This window comes from Pseudophryne corroboree, chromosome 6 (assembly GCF_028390025.1).
Source record: "Pseudophryne corroboree isolate aPseCor3 chromosome 6, aPseCor3.hap2, whole genome shotgun sequence".
NCBI lineage: Eukaryota > Metazoa > Chordata > Amphibia > Anura > Myobatrachidae > Pseudophryne > Pseudophryne corroboree.
In genome coordinates this window covers 434,758,936-434,786,642 of record NC_086449.1, presented here as the reverse complement: position 1 = coordinate 434,786,642, position 27,707 = coordinate 434,758,936, and the positions used below count along the sequence as shown (strand labels likewise).

The 27,707-nt window shown below is 45.6% G+C and overlaps 1 protein-coding gene across 1 annotated transcript in view; it reads left to right on the top strand.

Annotated features, from left to right (window-relative positions):
* LOC134932548 (chloride anion exchanger-like) overlaps nucleotides 1-27,707 on the top strand; it is a 115,023-nt gene that overhangs the window by 23,221 nt on the left and 64,095 nt on the right. Inside the window, exons 2-4 of the mRNA XM_063927077.1 lie at nucleotides 12,261-12,400; nucleotides 20,019-20,140; nucleotides 20,209-20,394. Coding sequence (XP_063783147.1) covers nucleotides 12,261-12,400; nucleotides 20,019-20,140; nucleotides 20,209-20,394 — 448 coding nt within the window. The remainder of the gene's footprint in view (nucleotides 1-12,260; nucleotides 12,401-20,018; nucleotides 20,141-20,208; nucleotides 20,395-27,707) is intronic.

Here is a 27,707-nt window from a genome sequence, read left to right as displayed (position 1 = left end):
TTTTCCTGAATCAGATAAATTAAAGTGTGTGTTGATACGTGGGTTTCCTCCGATAGAAAATTATTGGAGGTATACCCTTTCCCGCCAGAAGTGAGGGCGAGTTGGGAAACACACCTTAGGGTGGATAAGGCGCTCACACGCTTATAAAAACAAGTGGCGTTACCGTCTCCAGATACGGCCGCCCTCAAAGAGCCAGCTGATAGGAAGCTGAAAAATATCCTAAAAAGTATATACACACATACTGGTGTTATACTACGACCAGCAATCGCCTCAGCCTGGATGTGCAGCGCTGGGGGGGCTTGGTCGGATTTCCTGACTGAAAATATTGATACCCTTGACAGGAACAATATTTTATTGACTATAGAGCATTTTAAGGATGCATTTCTATATATGCGAGATGCGCAGAGGGATATTTGCATTCTGGCATCAAGAGTAGATGTGATGTCCATATCTGCCAGACGATGTTTATAGACACGACAGTGGTCAGGTGATGCAAATTCCAGACGGCACATATTGCCGTATAAAGGGGCGGTCCATCGGACCTGGTGGCCATGGCAACAGCTGGAAAATCCACTTTTGTTACCCCAAGTCACATCTCAGCAGAAAAGGACACAGTCTTTTCAGTCTCAGTCCTTTCGTACCCATAAAGGTAGGCGGGCAAAAGGCCAGTCATATCTGCCCAGGGTTAGAGGAAAGGGAAGAAGACTGCAGCAGGCAGCCCATTCCCAGGAACAGAAGTCCTCCACAGCTTCTGCCAAGTCCGCAGCATGACGCTGGGGCCATACAAGCGGACTCAGGTGCGGTGGGGGGTCATCTCAAGAGTTTCAGCACGCAGTCGGCTCACTCGCAAGTGGACTCCTGGATCCTACACGTAGTATCCCAGGTGTACATTGGAAATTTGAGACGTCTTCCCCTCACAAGTTCCTGAAGTCTGCTTTACCAACGTCTCCCTCCGACAGGGAGGCAGTATTGGAAAAAAATTCACAGGCTGTATTCCCAGCAGGTGATAATCAAAGTACCCCTCCTACAACAAGGGAAGGGGTATTATTCCACACTATATTGTGGTACTGAAGCCAAACGGCTCGGTGAGATCTAAAAGATTTGAACAATTACATACAAGGGTTCAAATCAAGATGGAGTCACTCAGAGCAGTGATAGCGAACCAGGACGATATGGTGTCACTGGATATCAGGGACGCTTACCTACATGTCCAAATTTTGCCCTTCTCACCAAGGGTATCTCAGGTTCGTGGTACAGAACTGTCACTATCAGTTCAGACGCTGCCGTTTGGATTGTCCACGGCACCCCGGGTCTTTACCATGGTAATGGCCGAAATGATGATTCTTCCTAAAAGAAATATGGACGCTTTCCTGATAAGGGCAAGGTCCAGAGAACAGTTGGCGGTCGGAGTAGCACTATCTCAAGTAGTTCTACGACAGCACGAGTGGATTCTAAATATTCCAAAATCGCAGCTTTTTCCGACGACACGTCTAATGTTCCTAGGAATGATTCTGGACACAGTCCAGAAAAGGATGTTTTCTCCCGGAGAAGAAGAATCCGAGCTGGTCAGGAACCTCCTAAAACCAGGAAAAGTATCAGTGCATCATTGCACAAGGGTCCTGTGAAAAATGGTGGTTTCTTACAAAGCGATCCCATTCGGTAGATTTCACGCAAGAACCTTTCAGTGGAATCTGCTGGGAAAATGGTCCGGATCGCATCTTCAGATGCATCAGCGGATAACCCTGTCTCCAAGGACAAGGGTGTTTTCTTCTGCGGTGGCTGCAGAGTGCTCATCTATGAAAGGGCCGCAGATTCGACATTCAGGACTGGGTCCTGGTGACCACGGATGCCAGCCTGAGTGGCTGGGGAGCAGTCACACAAGGAAAAAATTTCCAGGGAGTGTGATCAAGTCTGGAGACTTCTCTCCACATAAATATACTGGAGCTAAGGGCAATTTACAAGGCTCTAAGCTTAGCAAGACCTCTGCTTCAAGGTCAGCCGGTATTGATCCAGTGGGACAACATCACGGCAGTCGCCCACGTAAACAGACAGGGCGGCACATGAAGCAGGAGAGAAATGGCAGAAACTGCAAGGATTCTTCGCTGGGCGAAAAATCATGTGATAACACTCTCAGCAGTGTTAATTCCGGGAGTGGAAAACTGGGAAGCAAACTTCCTCAGCAGGCATAACCTCCACCCGGGAGAGTGGGGACTTCAGCGGGAAGTCTTCCACATGATTGTAAACCGTTGGGAAAAACCAAAGGTGGACATGATGGCGTCCCGCCTGAACAAAAAACTAGACAAATATTGCGCCAGGTCAAGGGACCCTCAGGCAATAGCGGTGGACGCTCTGGTAACACTGTGGGTGTACCAGTCAGGGTATGTGTTCCCTCCTATGCATCTCATACCAAAAGTACTGAGAATCATAAGAAGGAGATGAGTAAGAACGATACTCGTGGTTCCGGATGGGTCAAGAAGGACTTGGTACCCGGAACTTCAAGAGATGCTCACGGAAGAACCGTGGCCTCTACCTTTAAGAAAGGACCTGCTCCAGCAGGGGCCTTGTCTGTTCCAAGACTTACCGCGGCTGCGTTTGACGGCATGGCAGTTGAACGCCGGATCCTGAAAGGGCATTCCAGATGAAGTCATCCCTACCCTGGTCGAAGCCAGGAAGGATGTAACCGAAAAACATTTTCACCGCATTTGGCGAAAATATGTTGCGTGGTGTGAGGCCAAGAAGGTCCCTACAGAGGAATTCCAACTGGGTCGTTTCCTACATTTCCTGAAAACAGGACTGTCTATGGGCCTAAAATTAGGGTCCATTAAGGTTCAAATTTCGACCCTGTCAAATTTCTTCCAGAAAGAACTGGCTTCAGTGCCTGAAGTTCAGACGTTTGTAAAAGGGGTACTGCATATACAGCCTCCTTTTGTGCCCCCAGTGGCACCTTGGGATCTCAATGTTGTTTTGAGTTTCCTAAAGTCACATTGGTTTGATCCACTCACCACTGTGGAATTAAAATATTTCACATGGAAGGTGAAGATTCATTCTATTAGCCCTGGCTTCAGCCAGGCGTGTGTCAGAATGGGCGGCTTTATCATATAAAAGCCCTTACTTAATTTTTCATTCTGACAGGGCAGAATTGAGGACTCGTCCTCAATTTCTCCTTAAGGTGTTTTCTGTTTTTCACATGAACCAACCTATTGTGGTACCTGCGGCTACTAGGGACTTGGAGGACTCCAAGTTACTTGACGTTGTCAGGGCCCTGAAAATATATGTTTCCAGGACGACTGGAGTCAGAAAATCTGACTCGCTGTTTAGCCTATATGCACCCAAAAAGATGGGTGTTCCTGCTTCTAAGCAGACGATTGCTCGCTGGATTTGTAGTACAATTCAGCTTGCACATTCTGTGGCAGGCTTGCCACAGCCAAAATCAGTAAAAGCCCATTCCACAAGGAAGTGGGCTCATCTTGGGCGGCTGCCCGAGGGGTCTCGGCTTTACAACTTTGCCGAGCTGCTACTTGGTCAGGGGCACACCCTGACTGAGGAGGACCTGGAGTTCTCTCATTCGGTGCTGCAGAGTCATCCGCACTCTCCCGCCTGTTTGGGAGCTTTGGTATAATCCCCATGGTCCTGACGGAGTCCCCAGCATCCACTTAGGACGTTAGAGAAAATAAGAATTTACTTACCGATAATTCTATTTCTCGTAGTCCGTAGTGGATGCAGGGCGCCCATCCCAAGTGCGGATTGTCTGCAATACTTGTACATAGTTATTGTTACAAAAATCGGGTTATTCTTGTTGTGAGCCATCTTTTCAGAGGCTCCTTCGTTGTTATCATACTGTTAACTGGGTTCAGATCACAGGTTGTACGGTGTGATTGGTGTGGCTGGTATGAGTCTTACCCGGGATTCAATATCCTTCCTTATTATGCACGCTCGTCCGGGCACAGTATCCTAACTGAGGCTTGGAGGAGGGTCATAGGGGGAGGAGCCAGTGCACACCACCTGATCCTAAAGCTTTTATTATTGTGCCCTGTCTCCTGCGGAGCCGCTAAACCCCATGGTCCTGACGGAGTCCCCAGCATCCACTACGGACTACGAGAAATAGAATTATCGGTAAGTAAATTCTTATTTTTTGCAAGATGTATCCTGTTTTGAAGTCGTTTCAAGGTTATAGGTCACAGGAAGATGAAGGATCCAGCCAAATCGCAGCTCTCATTCAGGCAGTCGCCTTGCAGGAAACTCAGGTGGGACCTGTCCATCCAGTTAGAGCAGTAACAGTATTCCCCACAGAAAGAACTGGTGAGGTCACAGCTACCGGTAAGTGTGAGACGGGTCATTGCACAGAGACAACAACACCTTAAAACAAACAGATTAGGAACGGAATGGTAGGATTACATCCTGTCTTGGAAATAGTAACTACCAATGGGGGAACCGATAGTCAGGGAGAAATCCTCACCAGGAATAATGCAATGTATTGCCCGTGGTCCAGAGCTAAGCTGCGGTCAATCATTTCAGAATTCCCCGATCCCTGGAAGCATTTAGCCAGATGTCAGAAGTTTATCAGAGATCTGGGTAATGCTCATGAGCCAGCTAACAAAGATTGGCGGATAGATTTGAAAGCATGCCTACCCCCTAATATTGACACCCAAAAATGTATCACTGATTGTAGACTAGAGTCGGATAGTCCTATGACTGATGAACACAATCAGGAGAACGTGGAGCGAATCAACAGGCAACTAGAGTTGTATTTCCCCACTACTGTTAAGTGGAGAAGAATTTTCTTCATAAAACAGAGGGAAAATGAAATGGCATCTGAATATTTTCATCGGGCCATGCAAATAATGGATAGATACATTGGGGTATCAGATACAGGGAACGATGCGAATTACAGGGAAGTGGCTGTCTCTGTGCTATTGGACGGACTATTGGACGGACTCAATAAGACAGTAAGGGACAGGGTACAAACATCTTTGCCTAATTGGAGAGGGGCCACAGTAGCTTGTCTTAGAGAGTGCGCAATTGAACACCACAAGAATATTGCTAGGCACAGAAAACAACAGGAGGAGAAGCTGATGACAATGTCTACAGGCTCTTGCAGCAAAGCCTCATCAGCCTAAGCCCCAAAACCCTGGTGATAAGAAAAGACCGATAATATGTTACATTTGTAGAATTAAAGGGCATTTTGCCAGAGATTGTAGGTATAGTAGAACACATAGTCAATATAGACCCCTAGACAGAGAAAACAAGCCACATTATTAAACACATAGGCGGGATCAAGGGACATATAGTAAGGAATCACGAGCCATATAGAAAACACAGATTCGGTTAATGGGAAGAACGGAATAAATGCAACTTTACCCTTTTGACAAAACTTGCTGGGGTTAAAATGAGGCCTCTAAACTTTTGCTTCTCTCTCTAGCAGAAATGGCCCCTGATTAACTTAACAGGAGTTTTGTTAGAGATGGTATACATATAGAGTGCTCCCGCCCAGGAAGCACAAAGTATGTTGGATACCCACGAAGATTAATGTTGCATTTCACGGATTCATGTCCATCACAGGTAGAGGAAATTATCTCACAGATACCGGGTTCCCTATGAAGTTAGGATGGACAGGACACTGGATTGATGGTTGTGATAGTCCCAGTAGAGATATGACACACATAGAATTTTTTTTAGGGGTATAGACAGTAGAGAATCACTTCCCCATAGTGCCCAATCCAGTTGTCAAACTTTATAAAATCCTCTTTGCCGCTACAAACTTATCTGTTACTAACCTCTATGTGATTTTTCTTCAAAGTTTCCTCCTCATCTCTTACGTTCACCGACAGGAGGGTACAATACATGGACCTGATTACAGTTCAAACGCCACATGCCTACTTGGTCCTTCAGAATTCAGCCCAAATCCAGTATATCTCACCAGCACAAGGACACCAATATTTATGCAGTGTGCCTGGTCATGCACAAAGGGTGAAGAATGAGAATACTGGTGAAGGGAGACTGTGTACCGACACCGATATGCATGATGGTGTGACAGCCTGTGGTGAATGCCAAACCTGACATTTCCAAACCTGACATTTTCTTTTTTATCTACTATTTTTCCCCTCTCTTCTCTCATCCAGAGACGGTTTACTTCACACAACTGATAACACATGATAGAAAATTAAAATGCAAAATTTGTGTTCCTTACAGGAAAAGGCAGTCTGGAGGGCAAAGGGGTATGGCCAGTAGTCCTCAGGACTGTGGACAGGTAGACACGGTAAGCCAGTGGCCCCCAGAGCATATCTTCCAAGTCTAGCTGAGGTGGCACACGGTCTGACTCATCTAGGCAAAGAGGGTATGTGCAAGCTGGTGAGAGCCTACTGGTGTGCGCCAGGATTCTTTTCTCATGCAGGTAAGAGAGACATGTTTTACTTGCTTGAGGAAGAATATTGGTAAGACAATACCAACAGAGCAATCCCATATCCCTCCGACAGACGGACCTTTTCAGGTAATACAAATCGACTTCATACAGTTACCACCCTGTAGGAATTTGAAATATGTGTTAGTTTGTATTGATGTATTTTCCAATTGGGTAGAAGCGTTCCCTGCTGCCACAAATACTGCTACGTTCACTGCAAAGAAAATTGTGCACGAATTTGTGTGTAGATATGGTATCGCTAGAGTAATCGAAAGTGATAGGGGTACCCAATTTACAGGTGAAGTCTTTCAGGTCATGTGCAAACTGATAAGAACAAGCTGAGCAAATTAATGGCTGAAACTGGATTGTAGTGGCCAGAAGCTTTGCCACTAGTGTTGTACAGCATCAGAACCACTCCCAGGTCTCCACTTAACTTATCACCCTTTGAAATTCTTTTTGGTCTACAACCTCATGTAATGATAGACCCCCAGGATGATTTGAAATGTAATAATGAAGTGACTGTGAAATATTTGGTTGGGATGAGCCAGCAGCTGAGAAATCAACAAAGAAATCTAAAGCTGGTGATTCCTGACCTACCGACCAGTAATTGGCATGACATTGAGCCTGGGGATTATGCGATGATTTGAAATTTCTTACGCTCAGGTTGCCTCATAGACAGGTGGGAAGGACCATATCAAGTCTTGTTAACCAGCACGACAGCATTGAAGGTCGCTGAAAGAGAGACTTGGGTCCACTCGTCCCACTGCAAGAAGGTCGCAGACCCGGAGAGAACTCGTGACAAAATAGTTTGGTAACTGTGCGTTCAAAGTGAACTGTGTGTTCAAAGAGCAAGGCAAAGAGACACTAGAGTGTTTGTTCCGGGAAAGTTGAGAGGCAGGACTGTTTTAAGGCACCTGAGCATGGAGAGCAACAAGATCTAGAATGGGTGTCGCACCATTTTCTTTTTTCACCTCCCCCTGCATTTTTCTTTCTTTTCTCCTTCTTATTTTCCTTCTATCCCGTAACGAAATGGATCGATCACAAGAGACTGCGTTTCGGGTTCTGTTAGTAATTCTGTTTTTGATCAGGTCAATTTGTTTTGGTGAGGGTCCCAGAGAGGTCGAGCAGGGATCTGGAATGGGTTCTGATGGCGAGTACGAATTTGTAGGATCTCAGGAGCAGCACATCGCTCGAGTAAAGGCTGGTATCAGTAAGCGCTCTGGTAGTCATGGAGCTCGGAGGCACTGTGAAGGGATATTGTCTGCTGAACTTGTAAGCCAAATAGCCAACAGTGGGAGGTATTTACGGTATAGGTATATTCGTGGAAGCAAGACCATGTGGGTTGGAAGAGTATCGTCAGGGTATTGTGATCATATCATCCAGCCCGATGCATGTACTGAGCAGATGGGAGAACTAGGGATTGGTTTCTTTACTTGGAAAATTTGTAATATGGTGATGTTATATTTTGTCCGCTATGTTCTCCCAGATGATGCCTATTTCATATGTGGGAGGAAAGCGTACAAGTGGCTTGCCCCAAGCTCAGAGGGATTGTGTTATATTGGGAGAGTACTACCAGAGGTCATGACCCTAACCCATGATAAAATGAAAGATGTTCACCGCAGTGCTCAGGCTCCTTATACTCATACTCATTATGAACACATCATCAAGAGACACCTCATAGATAGGGCAGAGCACGCAGCCTCTGATTTGATCCACGAATCCACCGGGATTCAGTTCCTTCTCGCATTAGACATCACCCGTACCGCCAGAGGAACTATAAATTATAAGTATATCCATGTGCTAGCGAACTTGATAGATAATATCACTGAGATGTATGATGACACCATCAGGTATACGGGAAGGGAGTTACAAGCCTACAAGAAGGAACTGATTCAGCACAGGATGGTCCTTAATTATGTCACAGCCGTGACTGGTGGGTACTGTGTTACTCTGGCAACTCAATATGGTGTGAAGTGCTGTACATATATTACGAACAGCACTGATGTTACCACGGAGATCATCAATCAGAAGATGGACGAGATCTTGCAGTTGAAGTGGGAGTTCAGGAGGAAGCACAACCTTATCTTAGCGAATGTGAGTAATGAACTGACCAGCTGGGTCTCATGGTTGAACCCACGCAAATGGTTCTCAGGTTTAGGAGAGTGGGCTCAAAATGTCATTATGAGTGTGGGGAAGTTTCTCCTTTGTATCTTGGGAGTCATAATTATTGGCTTGATATTTAGGTGTGTTAAAATTCTAACGCGGCGCAAGCACGGCACAAATTTGATGAGTCTAAGGAGCGAGGGCGCTGTTACAGCAGCAGATTTAATTTATGATCCATCCAGAGAGACAGTGTTATGATAAGGATTGCAAATGAATTTCATGGCCTGTTTCTTTCACCCGTTTTTCTTTGTCTTCCCCTCTGCCCAGATACATCCAACCAGAAAAGATGTCAGCCCTACCCAAAATGTTTATGTGAATGTATTTGTATATATGTGTCTTATCTTCATCTCTTCAACCTCCAGTTAATGGCACACATAGTCGACACGTGATTTCCACATGTACTAGCACTCACATATGTTCCCCCTGCATGTATCATAAACTAAATGTGCACCCCATTTGTTGGAACAAGAAGCCGAAAAGAGCTCGGTAGTGTTTGTTGGCCCATTTACAGACACTTAGTACGGGATGAGAAGGATTTAATGTATACTTCGCAATACCTCGAAGCTTATTTAAAACATATACGGCATGATGATACATGCCCCTCAGACATAGATTCATACATACATGCTTTTTACTATCCCACTAGATCATACATTTCCCACCTACAACTCTCCCCCGACCATCCAAGCTTCTGTATATATTGTATAGATATTTTTTCTGTTTATTGATTAGGTAGTGGCAGTTATTGGTGACTGCCAAAGGGTGGACTGTTGAAGTTGAAAAATATTGCAATACACACATCACGTACAAACTACACACAGATGGCCTCCGTGTGTGTGCTTGTTCTGCTGTGCGTGCGCATATTCGCAAGTTGCATATGGTCGCTTCCGTAGTCCTGCGCATTAGCGCGTGGTGTGTGTATTTACGGTAGAGTTTGTGAATGCATGAAAAAGCCATCAAAACACATTACATATTTAATCCAAATAGTGCACAATGTACACATAGTCTCCCTGCATCACACCAGCAAGTTTCAACAGTTTAAATGGTATCAGAATAAAGGGATTCACCTTTACAGGATAGGAGGGGACAGAACAAGGTTATAAGGTGGTGTTTGGTATCCAGCTGTAGGGTATTTTAAGGGCAATATTCCGGTGTTGGTTTGCAGAAGATCGCACGCTCCTGCGTATAGTTATGCGCAGGAGCAGAAAATGAATATAAACTGTATTTACTGTACATTTGGTATGCGGCGGGAACCCAGAGGAGACCACCCACAAGTGCATCTGGAACAGACATCACCCACCTATTCAAACCAACCTATGACCTATCCTGTACTGTAAATGACCATCCCTGTGTCCAATGGACAAAGAGATTACAGTATCCATTGTGTTAAGTTTTGGAAGATTGTATAAAAGAGCCAGCTGCATGCCTGGTCAGACACAGACTCTAAAGGTCATCTACCCTGATGACTGAGGACCAGACTGGAAAGCGCAGGCGAAATCGAACTAGTATGTACCATTGACTGTAGCCATTATTCTATTGTGTTGTATTGTTTTGTTATTGTAGCCCCATTTCAGTAATTATATGTTGGTGTGTCGGAACCCGGCATTATAAATACAAGCTGGTGTCGTGTTTCCTTTCCCTGCTAAGGTTATAAGTGTATTACAATTACATGTGTAGCTGTTAAGGGTTCACGAAGTGTCATTGGGTGTGTACGCACTGAGTGTACTTTGTACAGCCAGCGCGGCATTTGTACGCAAAGTACGTACACGATACGGGGCTCTGTACGCTAATGGTGTACTAAGTACGTAGGTTAAGGATTGAGTATAGCGGCCGCAGCGGCTCCATTTAAAGTGTATTGTCTTGTTAATGTGTAGCTCTTAGTCCTGAAAGTAAACCGACGTTTATAGTTTATTCACCAAGTGAGACAGTCAGGGCCCATTTGGGGGAGGTAACTGGAAGTGGCAAAAATGCAGGCATGTCACAATCATTTTCATGACAAGTCTTAGCCTAGCATTGCGATCACATATGCACAAAACATAACGCCTGTGTCTCAATTTCTGTGCAACCATCAAGTTAGTCAGTGAGACGATTATGGAAGGATCTGCGACCACTGCTGCGTACAGTATGTGCACACAGGTGCCTGGGTTTGCAATGCTACCTGTGGGCAGCTCAGAACATTTCCAGGCAGCAGCATTAGCATAGTTTTGTATTTCCGCTGCATACGGGATCAAAGCTGCGAATACATCTCTGAATAAGGCTCCCTGTCAGAAAGCATACTAGGAGGAAAGATAATAGGTTGGTAACAGAAAGTGTTATATGTTAAAAACTACAGTGAAACATGGCACCCTAGAGTATCAGCATTTTTTTCACGGCACCCCTATGAAAAAAGTTTTTTATTGATACATTTTGAAAAATAATTCAAATTAAGTTAATTGTGCCTACCTGTCATCCTTAGGGTCAGTTATGTGGTGGTGCACAGTTGTGCTTCTGATTGTCCATATGTGTTAAGACTGGCAGCCGCTAGCACTGGTTTTGCCTATTACTTTGACCATAAATAATTTAATTTGATCCTGGACACCAAACTGAGACACCCCTGCAAGAGCCTCATGTACCTCAGGGTGCCTAGGCACCTAGGTATAGATGTATTAAGCCTGGAGAAGTGATAAAGCAGTGATAAATGGAATGTGATAACGCACCAGCCAATCAGCTCCTAACTGTAATTTTTTAAACCTGTAATGATTGGCTGGTGTGACATCTCTTTATACTTATCACTTCTCCAGGCTTAATACATCTGCCCCACGGTTTGGTAACCACTGTGTTAGCCTGAATTGCAAAGAGACAGCACATGGGGGGGTCATTCCGAGTTGATCGCTCGCTAGCAGTATTTAGCAGCCCTGCAAACGCTATGCCGCCGCCCACTGGGGAGTGTATTTTAGCTTAGTAGAAGTGTGAACTCATGTGCAGCCGAGCTCTGCAAAAACAGTTTGTGCAGTTTCTGAGTAGCTCTGAACCTACTCAGCTCTTGCGATCACTTCAGCCTATTCGTGTCCAGATTTGACGTCATACACCCTCCCAGCGAACGCCCAGTCACGTCTGTGTTTTTTCAGACACACCTGCGTTTTTACAACCACGCCCTGAAAACGGTCAGTTGACACCCAGAAACGCCCCCTTCCTACTTACGGTCGCCAGTGCGAAGGAAAACTTCGCTAGAACCTGAGCACAACCATAAATGTCTTTGTACCCGTACGTCGTGCGTGCGCATTGCGGTGCATACGCATGCGCAGAAATGCCGCTTTTTCACCTGATCGCTGCGCTGCAAAAATTCAGCAGGGAGCGATCAACTCGGAATGACCCCCATCATTTTATGTGTTCACCATGCAAATAGAATAATAACACTCTGTTTAAAAAAAGGCACATTATATTGCACCATTACCCCAGTGTAAGGGTATTTCACACACTGATTGCTATATAATAGAGTTACCAGGGGAAAAAAACTGTACGTAAAATCAAAATGAGTTTATTTGTAAAATAAAATTATTATTTCTATAATTGACCATCTTCAGTATCTAACATAGCCCTTACAATATATTTTGTTGCCAGCACTCATTTAATAAAAAATCTGTTTGTTACTGTAGGTTCCAGAGTCAAAGATCACTATTATGTGTAAGGCAAACAGAATTTTTCTTTTCTTTTATTGCAGTTGTTCCGCACAGAAAGCAAAACGAATTGCCTTATCTTTTTTCCCTGTTGTTTCCTGGCTTCCTGCTTATCGATTCAAGGAGTGGATTCTCAATGACATAGTATCTGGTGTTACTACAGGGCTTGTGGCAGTGTTGCAAGGTAAGGCCACTGGTGTGGTTTTAATGAGCCTATATGTAAGGAATAACTACAACCTGTATATAAGAAATGAGTGCAAGCCCATCAAGCAAAGTTTAAGACCACTGTTCTCAGGGGGGTTAATGGTAACCTTCAGCTGGGGGGGCAGACACAAGCAAGTGGCCAGGCTTGTCTACCACCATATGCAATTGAAAAAATGGCTGTGGTAAAAAGTGTTGTAGGAGTGGTTTGCCTACTGTGGGTGTGGTTTAAATAGCTAATGAAATATATAAACATTGTTATGACACAGAGCTATAAACAAATATATCACCTACCACACACACAAGGAAGGGGAGGTTCCGAGTTTCCAGACACCCCCCCCCCTTCCCTGCTCCTGTCCAGTTACTGTAGCTCCTCTCATGCCATTGCAGAGCGTCCAGTCTCCTCCTCGCTTTGTATATACAGTGTCAGCCCAAAAATTGTCAGGTTCGGGCAGTGCTGACGGGGGTCACTATAATTGAAGTTGAAGTGTACGAAGGGTGGGTAGTAAGTTTGGGTCTGGGTGCTTAGGGGAGGCAGTCTGTGGTCGCGTGTGTGTGTGCGTGCGTGCAATGTTCTGCAAATTGTGTGGGGGGAGGTCAGTCTGCAGTTGGGTATACACCTATACTTATACAATACATTATAAAAAATATATCCATGTGTGAGAGGCATGTGGATGGTAATATATACTGCTATCACTATGCTTCTATGATTCGGCATTGGCACGCATACTGCGCATGCACAGCCATAGGCCAGCACACACGCCAGTCTCTGGTACATTTTTTTTAAATGTAGCCCATAGCCCTCCAGACTGCAAAAAATTCTGCAGCTTGTAAATATGACCTGCATACAGGGCCGGATTAACCCTCGCCAGCAGCAGCATCAGCACCATTGTTACACTTTGCGGCCCCACTGCAGCCACGATTTCCATGGGGTGGGAGTCACTCTGCTACTGGCAAGTGGAGGATGGTACCGTCCCTGTCAGCAGCAGCATCAGTGACGGCAGCACCCTCATCATGGCAAGATGCCCTTTATTGAGGTAGTGCAGGAGCAAAAGCAGGACAGGATTTTCTGAGGGGAGTTTCTATGTATATATATATATATATTATATATATATATATTTATATATGTACAGTGACGTAACTACAGAGAGTGCAGGGGTGCAGCTGCTATGGAGCCCAAAATTCTTCCAGGGCCCGCAGCTCCCCCTGCACTCAGCCAACTGTATTGCGAGGGATGGCTGCAGGAGCCCCACCCCCAGAAGAAATGGTGCAACTTATCCACCCGCATTGACCGCCCTTCCCAGCGAAGAACACCCGCAAATGCCGTCCCCCTGCCAGAAGAAGTGGTGCATGCGATCCATGCTCCTGGACCACAGCGGTCGCCCCCCAATGCCAGAGCTGCAGAAAGCCATGTGGCCTGCTCTCATTCTTCACCCCCTGGACACCTGCACTACCTCCTGCCCAGGCAGACTGTGACTCCACAGCTGATGGTGGATCACATGAAGGGGCTGTACTCCTTATGCAGGTATGCAGGGGGGACCGGTCCTCGGGGTGCTCCCTGTGCAGTTACATAGGGGGGTGATCCTCTTGGGGGTCCAAGGCTGCACTATGGAGGTGCAGTTTGTAATGCCTCTCTCTGTCCCTACTGCCTGCTGCCTCTCTCCCTTTGTCTTTACTGCCTCTCTGTTCCTGCTGACTCTTTCTCTGTCCCTATGTCTCTGCTACCTGTCTCTCTCTGTCCCTACCTCCCTGGTGCCTCACTGTGCCCCTACATCTCTGCTGCCTCTCTCTCTGTCCCTACATCCCTGGTGCCTCTCTCTTTGTCCCCATGACCCTGGTGCTTCTCTCTGTGCTTACATCCCTGGTGCCTCTCTATCTGTACCTACGTCCCTGCTGTCTCTCTCTCTCTGTCCCTATGTCTTTGTAGGCATTCTCTCTGTCTCTATGTCCCTGCTGCCACTCTCCATCTCTACATCCCTTCTAGTCCTCTCTCTGTCCCTCTGTCCTTGGTGCCTCTCTCTTTGTCCCTACATCCCTGGTGCTTCTATCTGTCCCTGCTGCCTCTTTATCTATCCCTGCTGGCTCTCTCTGTCCCTATGTCCCTGCTGCCCCTCTCTCTGTCCCTACTTCCATGCTGCCTCTCTATCTGTTCCTGCTGCCTCCCTCTCTCTCCCTACATCCCTGCTGCCTCTTTCTGTCCCTATGTCCCTGCTGCCTCTCTCTCTGTCCTTACGTACCTGATGCCTCTATCTGTTCCTATGTCCCTGCTGCCTCTTTTTTGTTGCTACATCCCTGCTTCCTCTCTATCTGTCCCTGCTGCCTCTTACTGTCCCTAAGTCCCTGCTGCCTATCTCTGTCCCTATGTATTTGCCAGCACTTTCTCTGTCTCTGTGTCCCTTCAGCCACTCTCTGTCTCTATGCCCTTTCCACCACTGTCTCTGGAGACCTGAGTTGGGGACCCCTTAAAAATTATTCTATGGGGCCCACAAAGTTCTAGTTATGCCCCTGACACTACAATAAATCACTAAAGTATTTTATGGCAGTCATTGATGCTCTCTGTATTATATGATGGTCCCTGATGTTCCCTGTATTATATGGTGGCAGTGGCAAATGCATGATTTCTAGAGGGGGGTTTCTAAAAAAAATCCACGATCTCCCACTCTGCGGAACATTGGAGCAAGTGTGGGAGTCTGGGGGAGCGGTACAAGAACCTAGTAATGGCCCTGGACATTAATGTAAACATTGGTCTTTTTATACACTGGTTACTGTATGGAATACAGTATTAGTATGTAACAGTATAGATGGTCTATAGCATAGGTTGTATCAAACATTTCTATAATATAAATAAGTGGTCAGGAAAAGGATTAACACACCATAATAAATAAATAAATAAATACACAAACATAATAATATCAGTACTGCACTTTCTAAGCACCCATTCTCCCACCTCATGGTAAGCTCCTGTCTCTTCTTCCTGGTAGCTACTCTCTGGTGGAGATCACTGATTGAGGACTCAGATCTGCACATGCAGCAAACTTGGTAGAAGAAGCTGCTACCACTGGGTATGTGCAGGAGCTGTTCTCTGTCCCTTAAACTGTATGGTGTGGTGGCAGCTCTACTAATCATATTATATACCATTGCTATTGATGTCATAATTTGAGCCACTTTCTGGGCAACCAGAACTTCCCCCTCCCCCGCGTGTTTGCCTATGTGTGGGTGAGATAGTGCAGTACTGGCAACCATAATTCTCTTTGAGCCTTGAGAAAGTGGAGCCTGCATTCTCCATTTACAAGTGAAGGCAGCCTAGATTCTGTGACCCTGAACCACATAATAAATGTAGCAGGCTCTGTCACCTCAATGTAACAGTACTAAAAATGGGTTTGCCCTCACCCTACAAATTTATCAGTCTCATTAGTGAATATTATATACTGGAGGGAAACAAAAAGCTGAGTCTTTCCCCCGGATGAAAGTCTAGCAGCACCTATGTATCAGACAAACACATGGATCAATGAATGCACACTGGACCTGATATATGTTTGTAAGGAATTGCACAGTTGCAAGGAAACGGGTCAGTGATCCATACAGAGCCGGCCCTAACCAATATGATGCCCTAGGCAAGATTTTGGCTGGTGCCCCCTAGCACCGCCGCTAGTTCTGCAGGAGATGCCTGGCATGAGTCAGCTGGCAGCTCTGCTAACGTCGGGCGCCTTTTGTTTATGAAAATGCATATTATTTGCATTACTATATGGCTAGAATGCACAAGCAGCTTCTACTGATTAAAATGGTATGCAGCATGCCTATATTCTGTGTGCGACTGCAGCTGTATCTGCATACGAAATGCTACATTACAGTGATTTCCAGGAATACACGCAACATAGCATTTTGTATGCAGATACAGCCGTAGTCACGCACAGAATATAGGCATGCCACATATCATTTTAATCAGCAGAAGCTGCTGGTGCCCCTAAGCATACCAAATGCCCTAGGCATTTGCCTAGTTTGCCTATGCCTAAGACCGGATCTGGATCCATATAAAGGTTAACTTTGCAAGTGTTGACCTTAATGATGTCAACATTTTAATCATATCAATATCATTAATGTCAACCTTCTACTGTCAACATTTTGAATGTTGTAATCATGAACGACAACATAGCGACCGCCTACCGTACAGTGGTACTTTACCTGTTATGTGTGCACTTCATTCCAGGGGCTGACATTATAAAGCAGGCTCATCCACAGTGAACAGGAGACGGGGGCTCCAGTGAGACATTATCCTGCAGCGTCCGGCTCCTGTCACTGAAACTGGGAAAGTACAGCATCTCTGCAGCCACCTGTGCCGCCAATAGCAAAAATACTGTATAATGCAAGACTACAATTACTACTGGTGCTAGCATTTGATGTACTGTTCATCTATATCTACATATGTGGCCACCATCGCACATGCAACTAGCTGCGCCTACATGCAACCCGTTCTCGAGATTACACACAACCATGCAATCCTATGGATCAATGGTGCGCACGCTGTGCAGACTTTACAGGGTAAATCTTCAGATGAACCCAGTTGGAAATGGGGGAGGTCAGAGGGTGCTGTGAGGGAAGGGGGTGAGAGGACAAAGGGGAGCTAATAAAGGGGAGGACAAAGGTGGGAAGGGGAAGACTTGAGGAACACCTATGTTCGCACTACATGTTGTTATACTAATCTAGTGTTCATTGTACACTGTGAGTTGCTTTCTTTGTGGCTAATTTAGAGATGTGCGGCGGGCACTTTTCGTGTTTTGTGTTTTAGTTTTGGATCTGGATCCCCACTTGTGTTTTGGATCTGAATTGGTTTTGCCAAAACCACCCTTTCGAGTTTTGGTTTTGGTTTTGGATCTGGATGATTTTTGAAAAAAAACATAAAAACAGCTTAAATCACAGAATTTGGGGGTAATTTTGATCCTACGGTATGATTAACCTCAATAACATTAATTTCTGCTCATTTCCAGTCTATTCTGAACACCTCACAATATTGTTTTTAGGCCAAAAGGTTGCACCGAGGTGGCTAAGCGGACAAAAGTGAACAGCACAAACACCTGGCCCATCTAGGAGTGGCACTGCAGTGACAGACAGAATGGCACTTAAAAAAAACTAGTCCCCAAACAGCACATCATGCAAAGAAGTTAAAAAGGTGCAATGAGGTGGCTGTATGACTAAGCTAAGCGACACAAGTGTGCGGCACAAACACCTGGCCCATCTAGGAGTGGTATGCAGTGGCATACAGGATGTCACTTAAAAAAACTAGTCCCCAAAAAGCACATCATGCAAAGAAATAAAAGAGGTGCAATCAGGTAGCTGTATGACTAAGCTGAGCAACACAAGTGCGCGGCACAAACACCTGGCCCATCTAGGAGTGACACTGCAGTCCCACTGCACTAATGGCGGATACCACCAGCATAGTTGTTATGGCCTCAGTAATCCGCTTTGCAACAGGGTATATATATACTGCAGTATCACTGGAATTATATGGCAGTACCACTTGACATATACAGCAGTATCACTAGAATTATACGGCAGTACCACTGGACCTATATGGCAGTACCACTGGACTGGATTTATACAGCAGTATCACTGGACTGGATTTATACGCCAGTACCACTGGACATATAAAGCAGTATCACTGGACATATACGGCAGTATCACTGGACTGGATTTATATGTCAGTACCGCTGGATTTATAAGGCAGTATCACTGGACATATACGGCAGTATCACTGGACTGTATTTATACACCAGTACCACTGGATTTATATGGCAGTACCACTGGACATACAGTATATGGCAGTATCACTGGCCTGAATTTATACGCCAGTACCACTGGATTTATACGGCAGCACCACTGGACATATACGGCAGTATCACTGGGCTGGATTTATACGCCAGTACCACTGGATTTATACAGCAGTACCACTGGACATATGTGGCAGTATCACTGGACTGGATTTATACGGCAGTACCACTGGACATATACAGCAGTATCACTGGAATTATATGGCAGTACCACTGGACATATATGGCAGTATCACTAGATTTATATGGCAGTACCGCTAGACATAAACGCCAGTATCACTGGACATATACAGCAGCACATGGACACCACCACTGGACTGATGCAGCATAACACAGCACCACTGCAATGTACTGGATTTATACAGCACTGCACATATTGCAGCAGCGGACACCACCACTGTGACTGGACTGATGCAGCACAAGACAATACCACTGTACTGATGGAGGACAACACAGCACCACTGTAATGAACTGGACTTATACAGCAGCACTGGACATATGGCAGCAGAGGACATCACCACTGTGACTGGACTGATGCAACACAATTCACCACCACTGAACTGATGCAGCACAACACAGCACCACTGGCCTGGACTTATACAGCAGCACTGGACATATGGCAGCAGAGGACACCACCACTGTGACTGGACTGCAGTACAAGACACTACCATTGTACTGATGCAGGACACTGAGGACGGAGACACGTCCTCTCGCTACACTCTTCAATGCCGGAGTGAAAACGGCGGTGACGCGCGGCTCCTTATATGAAATCCAAACCCTGCAAGAATCCGACAGCAGGATGATGACGTTTTGCCTCGTTCTGGTTTCCGAGTCAGGCAGGAAAACCCAAGCCAAGCTCGGATCCGGGCTCGGGGTGGTGAAGTCCGGTAGGGTTCGGTACTCAGGGAACCGAACCCGCTCATCTCTAGTGCCTATGATGCAAATAAGATAAAAAATATAGCAAAATGTACGAATCGCTACCCATGGCAGTCACACCAAGCATCTTGCACCATATGGAGCGAAAACAAAAGGTGAGGCCACATCTGTATGTTGGTTGTTATACAGTGTATCATATATTATCATTACCAGAGAATCAGTTGTTAAACAAAGTGAAAACCCTTTACAGGGCACAATTATTTCTTGATGCCAGTCAGAGATATGATTGATAGTCAAATGGGAAAATTAGCTGCAAATATATATTCTGCATCAATGATAAAACTGATCACCTTCAGTAACAAGTACTTTTTCATTTTTTTTTCTAAAATACAGCTTGTTTGAGAACCATTTATGTCTCCAATAAAATGAAAGTAGGCGGACATTGGCACTGTCTACATGTGTCACATTTGTGGTATTTATTGCTTTTTATTACATTGATAGAATTGAACCTATTGAAGTAATCGGCTGAATACCGTTACCTATGAAAAAGTGTAAACACCCCCCCCCCCCCCACCCCACAGTATTGCATCCAGGAACACCCCACAGGCTGCAATATTGTCAAACAAAACAAAAATTTGATTTTACACTTAAGTTAGCTAGGAGAATTCCAATCTGCCAAGCACTGCTTTTGAGGAGGCATAAACTTTGGACCTATTCCAGTTGCATTCTTTATGATGTGCTTCCCATATGCTATAACGCATGACTTCACACAATGGTATTTGCACTGATGGTGCACATTTCTTAATGTTTGGACTATTAATATTTCTTTCAAAAAATGTTTTATTTAGTGGAAAATTTTTTAACAGCTTAAAAAATTGATAGTTACTTTGTATGTTTCAGGGTTGGCATATGCTCTCCTAGCCAATGTATCCCCGGGCTATGGATTATACACATCATTTTTTCCTGTTGTGGCCTATTTTGTCTTTGGAACTTCCAAACATTTATCTGCTGGTGAGTTGTTTGTAAACATATATTGCTGACATGTGATGGCCATCAATGGAATTATACATATGTTTTTTTAAACACAAAGATCATTTTTGTAGGGCCATTCCCTGTTGTAAGTCTGATGGTTGGCTCAGTAGTAGCTACTCTTGTACCGGATAGCGCCACAGACATTGGAAACTCTACTTTGATCAATGCTACTGCTGAAGATGTGATTAATGATAAACGGATAATGGTGGCAGCATCATTAACTTTCCTGGTTGGAATAATTCAGGTAAGTGTATTGTATGTCATTAAAGTTGGTCATTTTCAAAGAGGTGTCCCAATAAAAATAAATTTCATCCCCTAAAATATCCTCCTTGCAACTATTACTAGGGGGTGGGGGTGTCCAAAACTGCACCCCAATCAGCCTCTGACTGACAACCTTATACAATGCTAAATAGACTGATGCAAGCTCATATGAGTATGGCTTCCAAATCTAGGAAGACCTGCATAAGACTCCTGTTTCTTTACTTAGTGTTGAGCAGAAGATAAAGGAGAAGTCCTTCCTTCCATCTTCAGGGGTGCCAGCAGATCTCTCAGGCCTGGTACTGGGAGGTGATGTCAAGTCTGTGGGTGTATGTCCATGTCTAGTTGTGACTGAAGGTCATGTGGTCACACCATATTGGAGGCATGACTACATCTCATGGCAGCTGGGGCTCTTGGAATACCCCAGGTACTTTGGGGTTCGCTTACTAAGCCTTGGATGGAGATAAAGTACCAGTCAATCAGCTCCTAACTGCCATGTCACAGGCTGGGTTTGAAAAATAACAGTTAGGAGCTGGTTGTCTTGTACTTTATCTCCATCCACTTTATCTCCATCCAAGGCTTAGTAAATAGCCCCCTTTTATAGCACTTTCTCCCTCTTGGCCCCCTTGCTCAAGTAATGCAGAGTTTACAATATATTTCAAAGAAATAGCAGGACACATCACAAGGCTATGCACTAAGCAAAGGAGGTAAGGTAGGTCAGATGTTACGTCATTCTACTAATGAAAAGGAACTGATTTAATCGACTGTTCCATAGGAAGCAGCATTTGAAAATTGTAAAGTACTTTCAATTATCTGGAATAAAAATAAGTCAATATTTAAATTCAACAGAGGAAGAGAGTGAATAGCATTAGAATTATACAATTCTATTTGTATACAATTCTGTTTGATGTGTCTATAAATAGAGATGTGGTACATACCATTACACACAAAACAGCCTCTAATAAATAGTTACAGAGAAAAGAGGGAATGAAAAGTACGTAATAACCCATTACTCTCAGGGGAGCACCTCCACTCCATTGATTGTTTTTATTAGACAATTTGGTCATTTCTTCTAGCTCTCTCAGCCAATCAGCGCTTACCCATTCATTTCAATGGGTAAGTGCTGGAGATCTATAGTTATTTTTGAAGTACTGTACACTAGTGTACAGTACTTGTCTGTGGGCTCGGGATATTGAATTTTTGTATTTTGCAAAGACCAGTTATTCCACTGGAGAAGAGGACCGACTGGCGCCATAGACAAGGTGAGTATGCAGTGTGAGTGGTGAGTGAATGTTTAATAATAAGATTTTAAACCTACGGTAAATATTTTTCTCGTAGTCCGTAGAGGTTGCTGGGGACTCCGTAAGGACCATGGGGGATAGACGGGCTCCGCATGAGACATGGGCACTTTAAGAAAGACTTTAGATCTGGTGTGCACTGGCTCCTCCCTCTATGCCCCTCCTCCAGACCTCAGTTAGAGAAACTGTGCCCAGAGGAGACGGACAGTACGAGGAAAGGATTTTTGTTAATCCAAGGGCAAGATTCATACCAGTCACACCAATCACACCGTATAACTTGTGATATACTATCCAGTTAACAGTATGAAAAACAACATAGCATCAGTCCAAGACCGATGAGACTATTACATAACCCTTATTTAAGCAATAACTATATACAAGTCTTGCAGAAGTAGTCCGCACTTGGGACGGGCGCCCAGCATCCTCTACGGACTACAAGAAAAAGATTTACCGGTAGGTTTAAAATCTTATTTTCTCTTACGTCCTAGAGGATGCTGAGGACTCCGTAAGGACCATGGGGATTATACCAAAGCTCCCAAACGGGCGGGAGAGTGCGGATGACTCTGCAGCACCAATTGAGCAAACAGGAGGTCCTCCTCAGCCAGGGTATCAAACTTAAAGAACTTTGCAAAGGAGTTTGAACCCGACCAAGCTGTAGCGCCGAGACCCCTCTGGCAGCCGCCCACCTTCCTAGTGGAATGGGCCTTGACCGATTTAGGTAACGGCAATCCCGCCGTAGAATGCGCCTGCTGAATCGTGTTACAGATCCAGCGAGCAATAGTCTACTTTGAAGCAGGGGCACCAATCTTGTTGGTTGCATACATGACAAACAGTGCTTCTGTTTTTCTGACTGTAGCCGATCTGGCCACGTAAATTTTCAAAGCCCTGACCACATCAAGGGACTCGGGATCCTCCAAGTCACGCGTAGCCACAGGCACCACAATAGTTCATATGAAAGGATGAAACCACTTTTGGCAGGAATTGAGGACGGGTCCGTAATTCCGCTCTATCTATATGGAAAACCAGATAGTGGCTTTTATGTGATAAAGCCGCTAATTCCGACACTCGCCTAGCCGAAGCCAAGGCTAATAACATGACCACCTTCCAAATGAGATTTTCAACTCCACCGTTTTAAGTGGTTCAAACCAGTGTGACTTAATGAAACTTAACACCACGTTAAGGTCCCAAGGCGTCACCGGAGGTACAAAAGGAGGCTGAATATGCAGTACTCCCTTCACAAAAGTTTGTACTTCAGGGAGAGAGGCCAATTCCTTTTGAAAGAAAATGGATAAGGCAGAAATCTGAACCTTAATAGATCCTAATTTTAGGCCGAAATTCACTCCAGTTTGCAGGAAGTGAAAGAAAAGGCCCAGATGGAATTCTTCCATAGGAGCATTCCTGGCCTCACACCAAGAAACATATTTTTGCCATATACGGTGATAATGTTTAGATGTCATGTCCTTCCGAGCCTTTATTAGCGTAGGAATGACCTCATCCGGAATACCCTTATCCGCTAGGATCCGGCTTTCAACCACCATGCCGTCCAACGCAGCCGCGGTAAGTCTTGGAATAGACATGGCCCCTGTTGCAACCAGTCCTGTCTTAGAGGAAGAGGCCACGGATCTTCTGTGAGCATTTCCTGCAGATCCGGATACCAGGTCCTTCGTGGCCAATCTAGAACAATGAGGATTGTTCTCATTCCTCTCCCTCCTACCATTCTCAACACCTTGGGTATCAGAGGAAGAGGGGGAAATACATAGACCGACTGGAACACCCACGATGTCACTAGGGCATCTACAGCTACTGCCTGAAGGTCTCTTGACCTGGTGCAATACCTCTGTAGCTTCTTGTTGAGGCGGGACGCCATCATGTCTATCTGTGGCAGTTCCCACTGACTTGCAATCTGTGCGAAGGCTTCCTAAAGAAGTCCTCTCTTGGATGCAGGTCGTGTTTGCTGAGGAAGTCTGCTTCGCAGTTGTCCACTCCCGAAATGAACTGCTGAAAATGCGCTTACATGATTTTCCGCCCAGCGGAGAATCCTGGTGGCTTCTGCCATTTCCACTCTGCTCTTTGTGCCGCCTTGGCGGTTTACATGAGCCACTGCGGTGATGTTGTCTGACTGGATCAGAACTGGTAGGTCGTGAAGCAATGTTTCCGCTTGCCGAAGGGCGTTGTATATGGCCCTCAGCTCCAGGATGTTGATTTGAATACAAGTTTTTTTGACTTGACCCAAAGACCTTGGAAGTTTCTTTCCTGTGTGACTGCTCCCCCACCTCGGAGGCTCGCCTCCGTGGCTACCAGAATCCAGTCCTGGATGGCGAACCTGCGACCTTGCAGAAGGTGAGCACTCTGCAGCCACCATAGGAGAGACACCCTGGCCCTAGGCGACAGGGTGATTAACTGATGCATCTGTAGATGTGATCCGGACCACTTGTTCCGTAGATCCCATTGGAAAGTCCTCGCATGTAACCTGCCAAAGGGAATGGCCCCGTAAGATGCCACCATCTTTCCCAGGACCCGAGTGCAGTGATGCACTGACACCTGTTTTGGCTTTAATAGGTTTTTTTACCAAAGTCATTAGTTCCTGGGCCTTCTCTATCGGAAAATAAACCCATTTCTGGTCTGTATTTAGAATCATACACAAGAAGGGCAGACGAGTCATAGGAACCAACTGTGACTTCGGGATATTGAGAATCCAGCCGAGTTGCTGTGACACCTTCAGCGAAAGTGACACGCTGTTCAACAACTGCTCTTTTGATCTCGCCCTTATTAGGAGATCGTCCAAGTATGGGATAATTGTGACTCCTTGCTTGAGTAGGAGCACCATCATTTCCGCCAATTACCCTGAAATTGGTAATGACAGTACTGTACCGTAATTCTCAGGTACGCCTGATGGGGTGGATAAATGGGAACATGAAGGTATGCAGCCTTTATGTCTAGATACACCATAAAATCCCCCCCTTCCAGGCTGGCGATGATCGCTCTGAGCAATTCCACCTTGAATTTGAACCTTTTCAAGTATAGGTTCAGAGATTTTAATTAAAAAATAGGTCTGACCGAACCGTCCGGTTTCGGGACTACAGCCAAGGTTGAGTAATATCCCCTTCATTGTTGAAGGAGGGGAACCTTGAGCACCACCTGTTGGAGATACAATGTGTGAATTGTATTTAATATTATCTCCCTTTCTGGGGGAGAAGCCGGTAGGGCCGATAAGGAAAACCGGCGAGGAGGCACCTCTTGAATTCCAGCTTGTAACCCTGAGAAACAATTTCTATTGCCCAGGGATCCACCTGTGAGTGAACTCAGATGTGGCAGAAGAGTCGAAGACGTGCTCCCACTGGGGCGGACTCCCTTAGCGGAGCCCCAGCGTCATGCGGTGAATTTAGTAGAGGCCGGGGAGGACTTCTGTTCCTGGGAACTAGCTGTGCCTTGCGCCCTTACCTCTGGTAAGAAAGGACGCTCCTCGTACTTTCTTGTTTTTCTGCGACCGAAAGGACTGCATTAGATAATATCGTGCTTTCTTAGGCTGTGAGGGAATATAAGGCAAAAGATCAGATTTACCAGCTTTAGCTGTGGAGACCAGGTCCGAGAGCCCTTCTCCACACAATTCCTCACCCTTGTAAGGTAAAACCTCCATATGCCTCTTTTAGTCGGCATCACCTGTCCATTGCATGTTCCACAGGACACGTCTAGCAGAAATCGACATAGCGTTGACTCTAGAACCCAGTAGACCAATGCCTCTTTGAGCATGTCTTATATATAAGACAGCATATTTTATATATCCTAGGGTCAATAACATGGTATCCTTATCTAGGGTTTCAATCTCCGCTGATAAGGTATCTGTCCACGCTGCTACAGCGCTATAAACCCCTGCCGACACAATCGCCGGTCTGAGTAGTGTACCAGAATGTGTGTAAATGGACTTCAAAGTACTTTTCTGCATGCTATCTGCAGGATCCCTGAGGGTAGCTGTATCTTGGTATGTCAACGCTACCTTTTGGGTAAACGTGTCAACGCCTTGTCCACCCTAGGGGAGGATTCCCATCGTATCCTGGCCCTAGCAGGGAAAGGATACGCCATGTGAATTCTTTTGGGAAACTGCAGTTTCTTGTCTGGAGATTCCCGCTCTTTTTCACACAATTCATTTGGTTCATGAGAGGGGGGAAATGTTATCTCAGCTTTCTTCCCCTTAAACCTGTGTACCCTCGTGTCAGGGACAGAAGGGTCATCAGTGATATGCAAAACATCTTTTATTACAATAATCATATATTGAATACTTTTCTGCCAGTTTTGGCTGTAACTTTGCAGCATCGTAGTCGACACTGGAGTCAGACTCCGTGTCGGTATCAGTGTCTGTTATTTTGGATAGTGGGCGTTTTAAGACTCTGAAGGTCCCTGCGACATAGGGACAGACATGGGTAGATTCCCTGTCTGTTCTCTAATCTTTTGTGCAATAATTTTACCTCAGCACTTAATTCCACATATCCAGTCAGGTGTCGGCGTTGTCGACGGAGACACCACACACACACATTTGCTCCATCTCCTCCTTAGAAGAGCCTTTTACCTCAGACATGTCGACACACACGTACCGACACACCACACACTCAGGGAATCCTCTTATCTGAAGACAGTTCCCCCACAAGGCCCTTTGGAGAGACAGAGAGAGAGTATGCCAGCACACACCCAGCGCTAATACCCCAGGAAAAACACACAATGTGTTTACCCAGTAGCGCTGTAATACTATTATTTGTTGCCAATTATGTGCCCCCCCTCTTCTCTGAAACCCCCTTTCACCGTGGATAAGCAGGGGAGAGTCCGGGGAGCTTCCTCTCAGCTGTGCTGTGGAGAAAATGGCGCTGGTGAGTGCTGAGGGAGAAGCCCCGCCCCCTCGACGGCAGGCTTTTGTCCCGCTTAAATATAATAAAAACTGTCGGGGGCTCTTTATATATACAGTGCCTAGCTTTATATATATCTCTTTTGCCAGAAATGAGATTTATATTGCTGCCCAGGGCGCCCCCCCCTGCGCCCTGCACCCTTACAGTGACTGCCGTGTGTGAAGTGTGTGGGAGCAATGGCGCACAGCTGCACTGCTGTGCGTTACCTCAGTGAAGATCATGAAGTCTTCTGCCGCCTCTGAAGTCTTCTTTTCTTCTCATACTCACCCGGCTTCTATCTTTTGGCTCTGTGAGGAGGACGGCGGCGCGGCTCTGGGACGAACTCCAGGGTGAGACCTGTCTTCTGAGTCCCTCTGGAGCTAATGGTGTCCAGTAGCCTAAGAAGCAGAGCCTTGAAACTCACAGAAGTAGGTCTGCTTCTCTCCCCTCAGTCCCTCGATGCAGGGAGTTTGTTGCCAGCAGGCTCCCTGAAAATAAAAAACCTAACAAATATATTTTATGTCAGAAAACTCAGGAGAGCTCCCTGAAGTGCACCCATCTCCTCTGGGCACAGTATCAAACTGAGGTCTGGAGGAGGGGCATAGAGGGAGGAGCCAGTGCACACCAGATCTAAAGTCTTTCTTAAAGTGCCCATGTCTCCTGCGGAGCCCGTCTATCCCCCATGGTCCTTACGGAGTCCCCAGCATCCTCTAGGACGTAAGAGAAAAAATATTACAACATCAAATGTGTTTGTACTTTTTTAAAAATATTTCCTTTTAGAGGGAGACTATAGGTGCTAGCAGGCCCTTACTATCTGGGCATGCTGGTACTTGTGGTTCTCCAAGTACCAGCATGCCAGGGCTGCCTGGCAGGAATCTGTAGTCCCACTGTAAGGGACAATAGGGTCCATTCAAGAAGCAGCGAAAAGGGTGGGGAAGTGAGCCAGTGGACATGGGCAAGTTGCCCATGGCAACCAATCAGTGTTGAGTTAACATTTATAAAGTGCACTCTATAAAATTATATGTTGCAGCTGATTAGTTGCCATGGGCAACTTCTCCACTGGCTCACTTCTCCACACTTTTCACTGCTTTCTGTTTTTACACAATCAAACCCACACCCACTGGCAT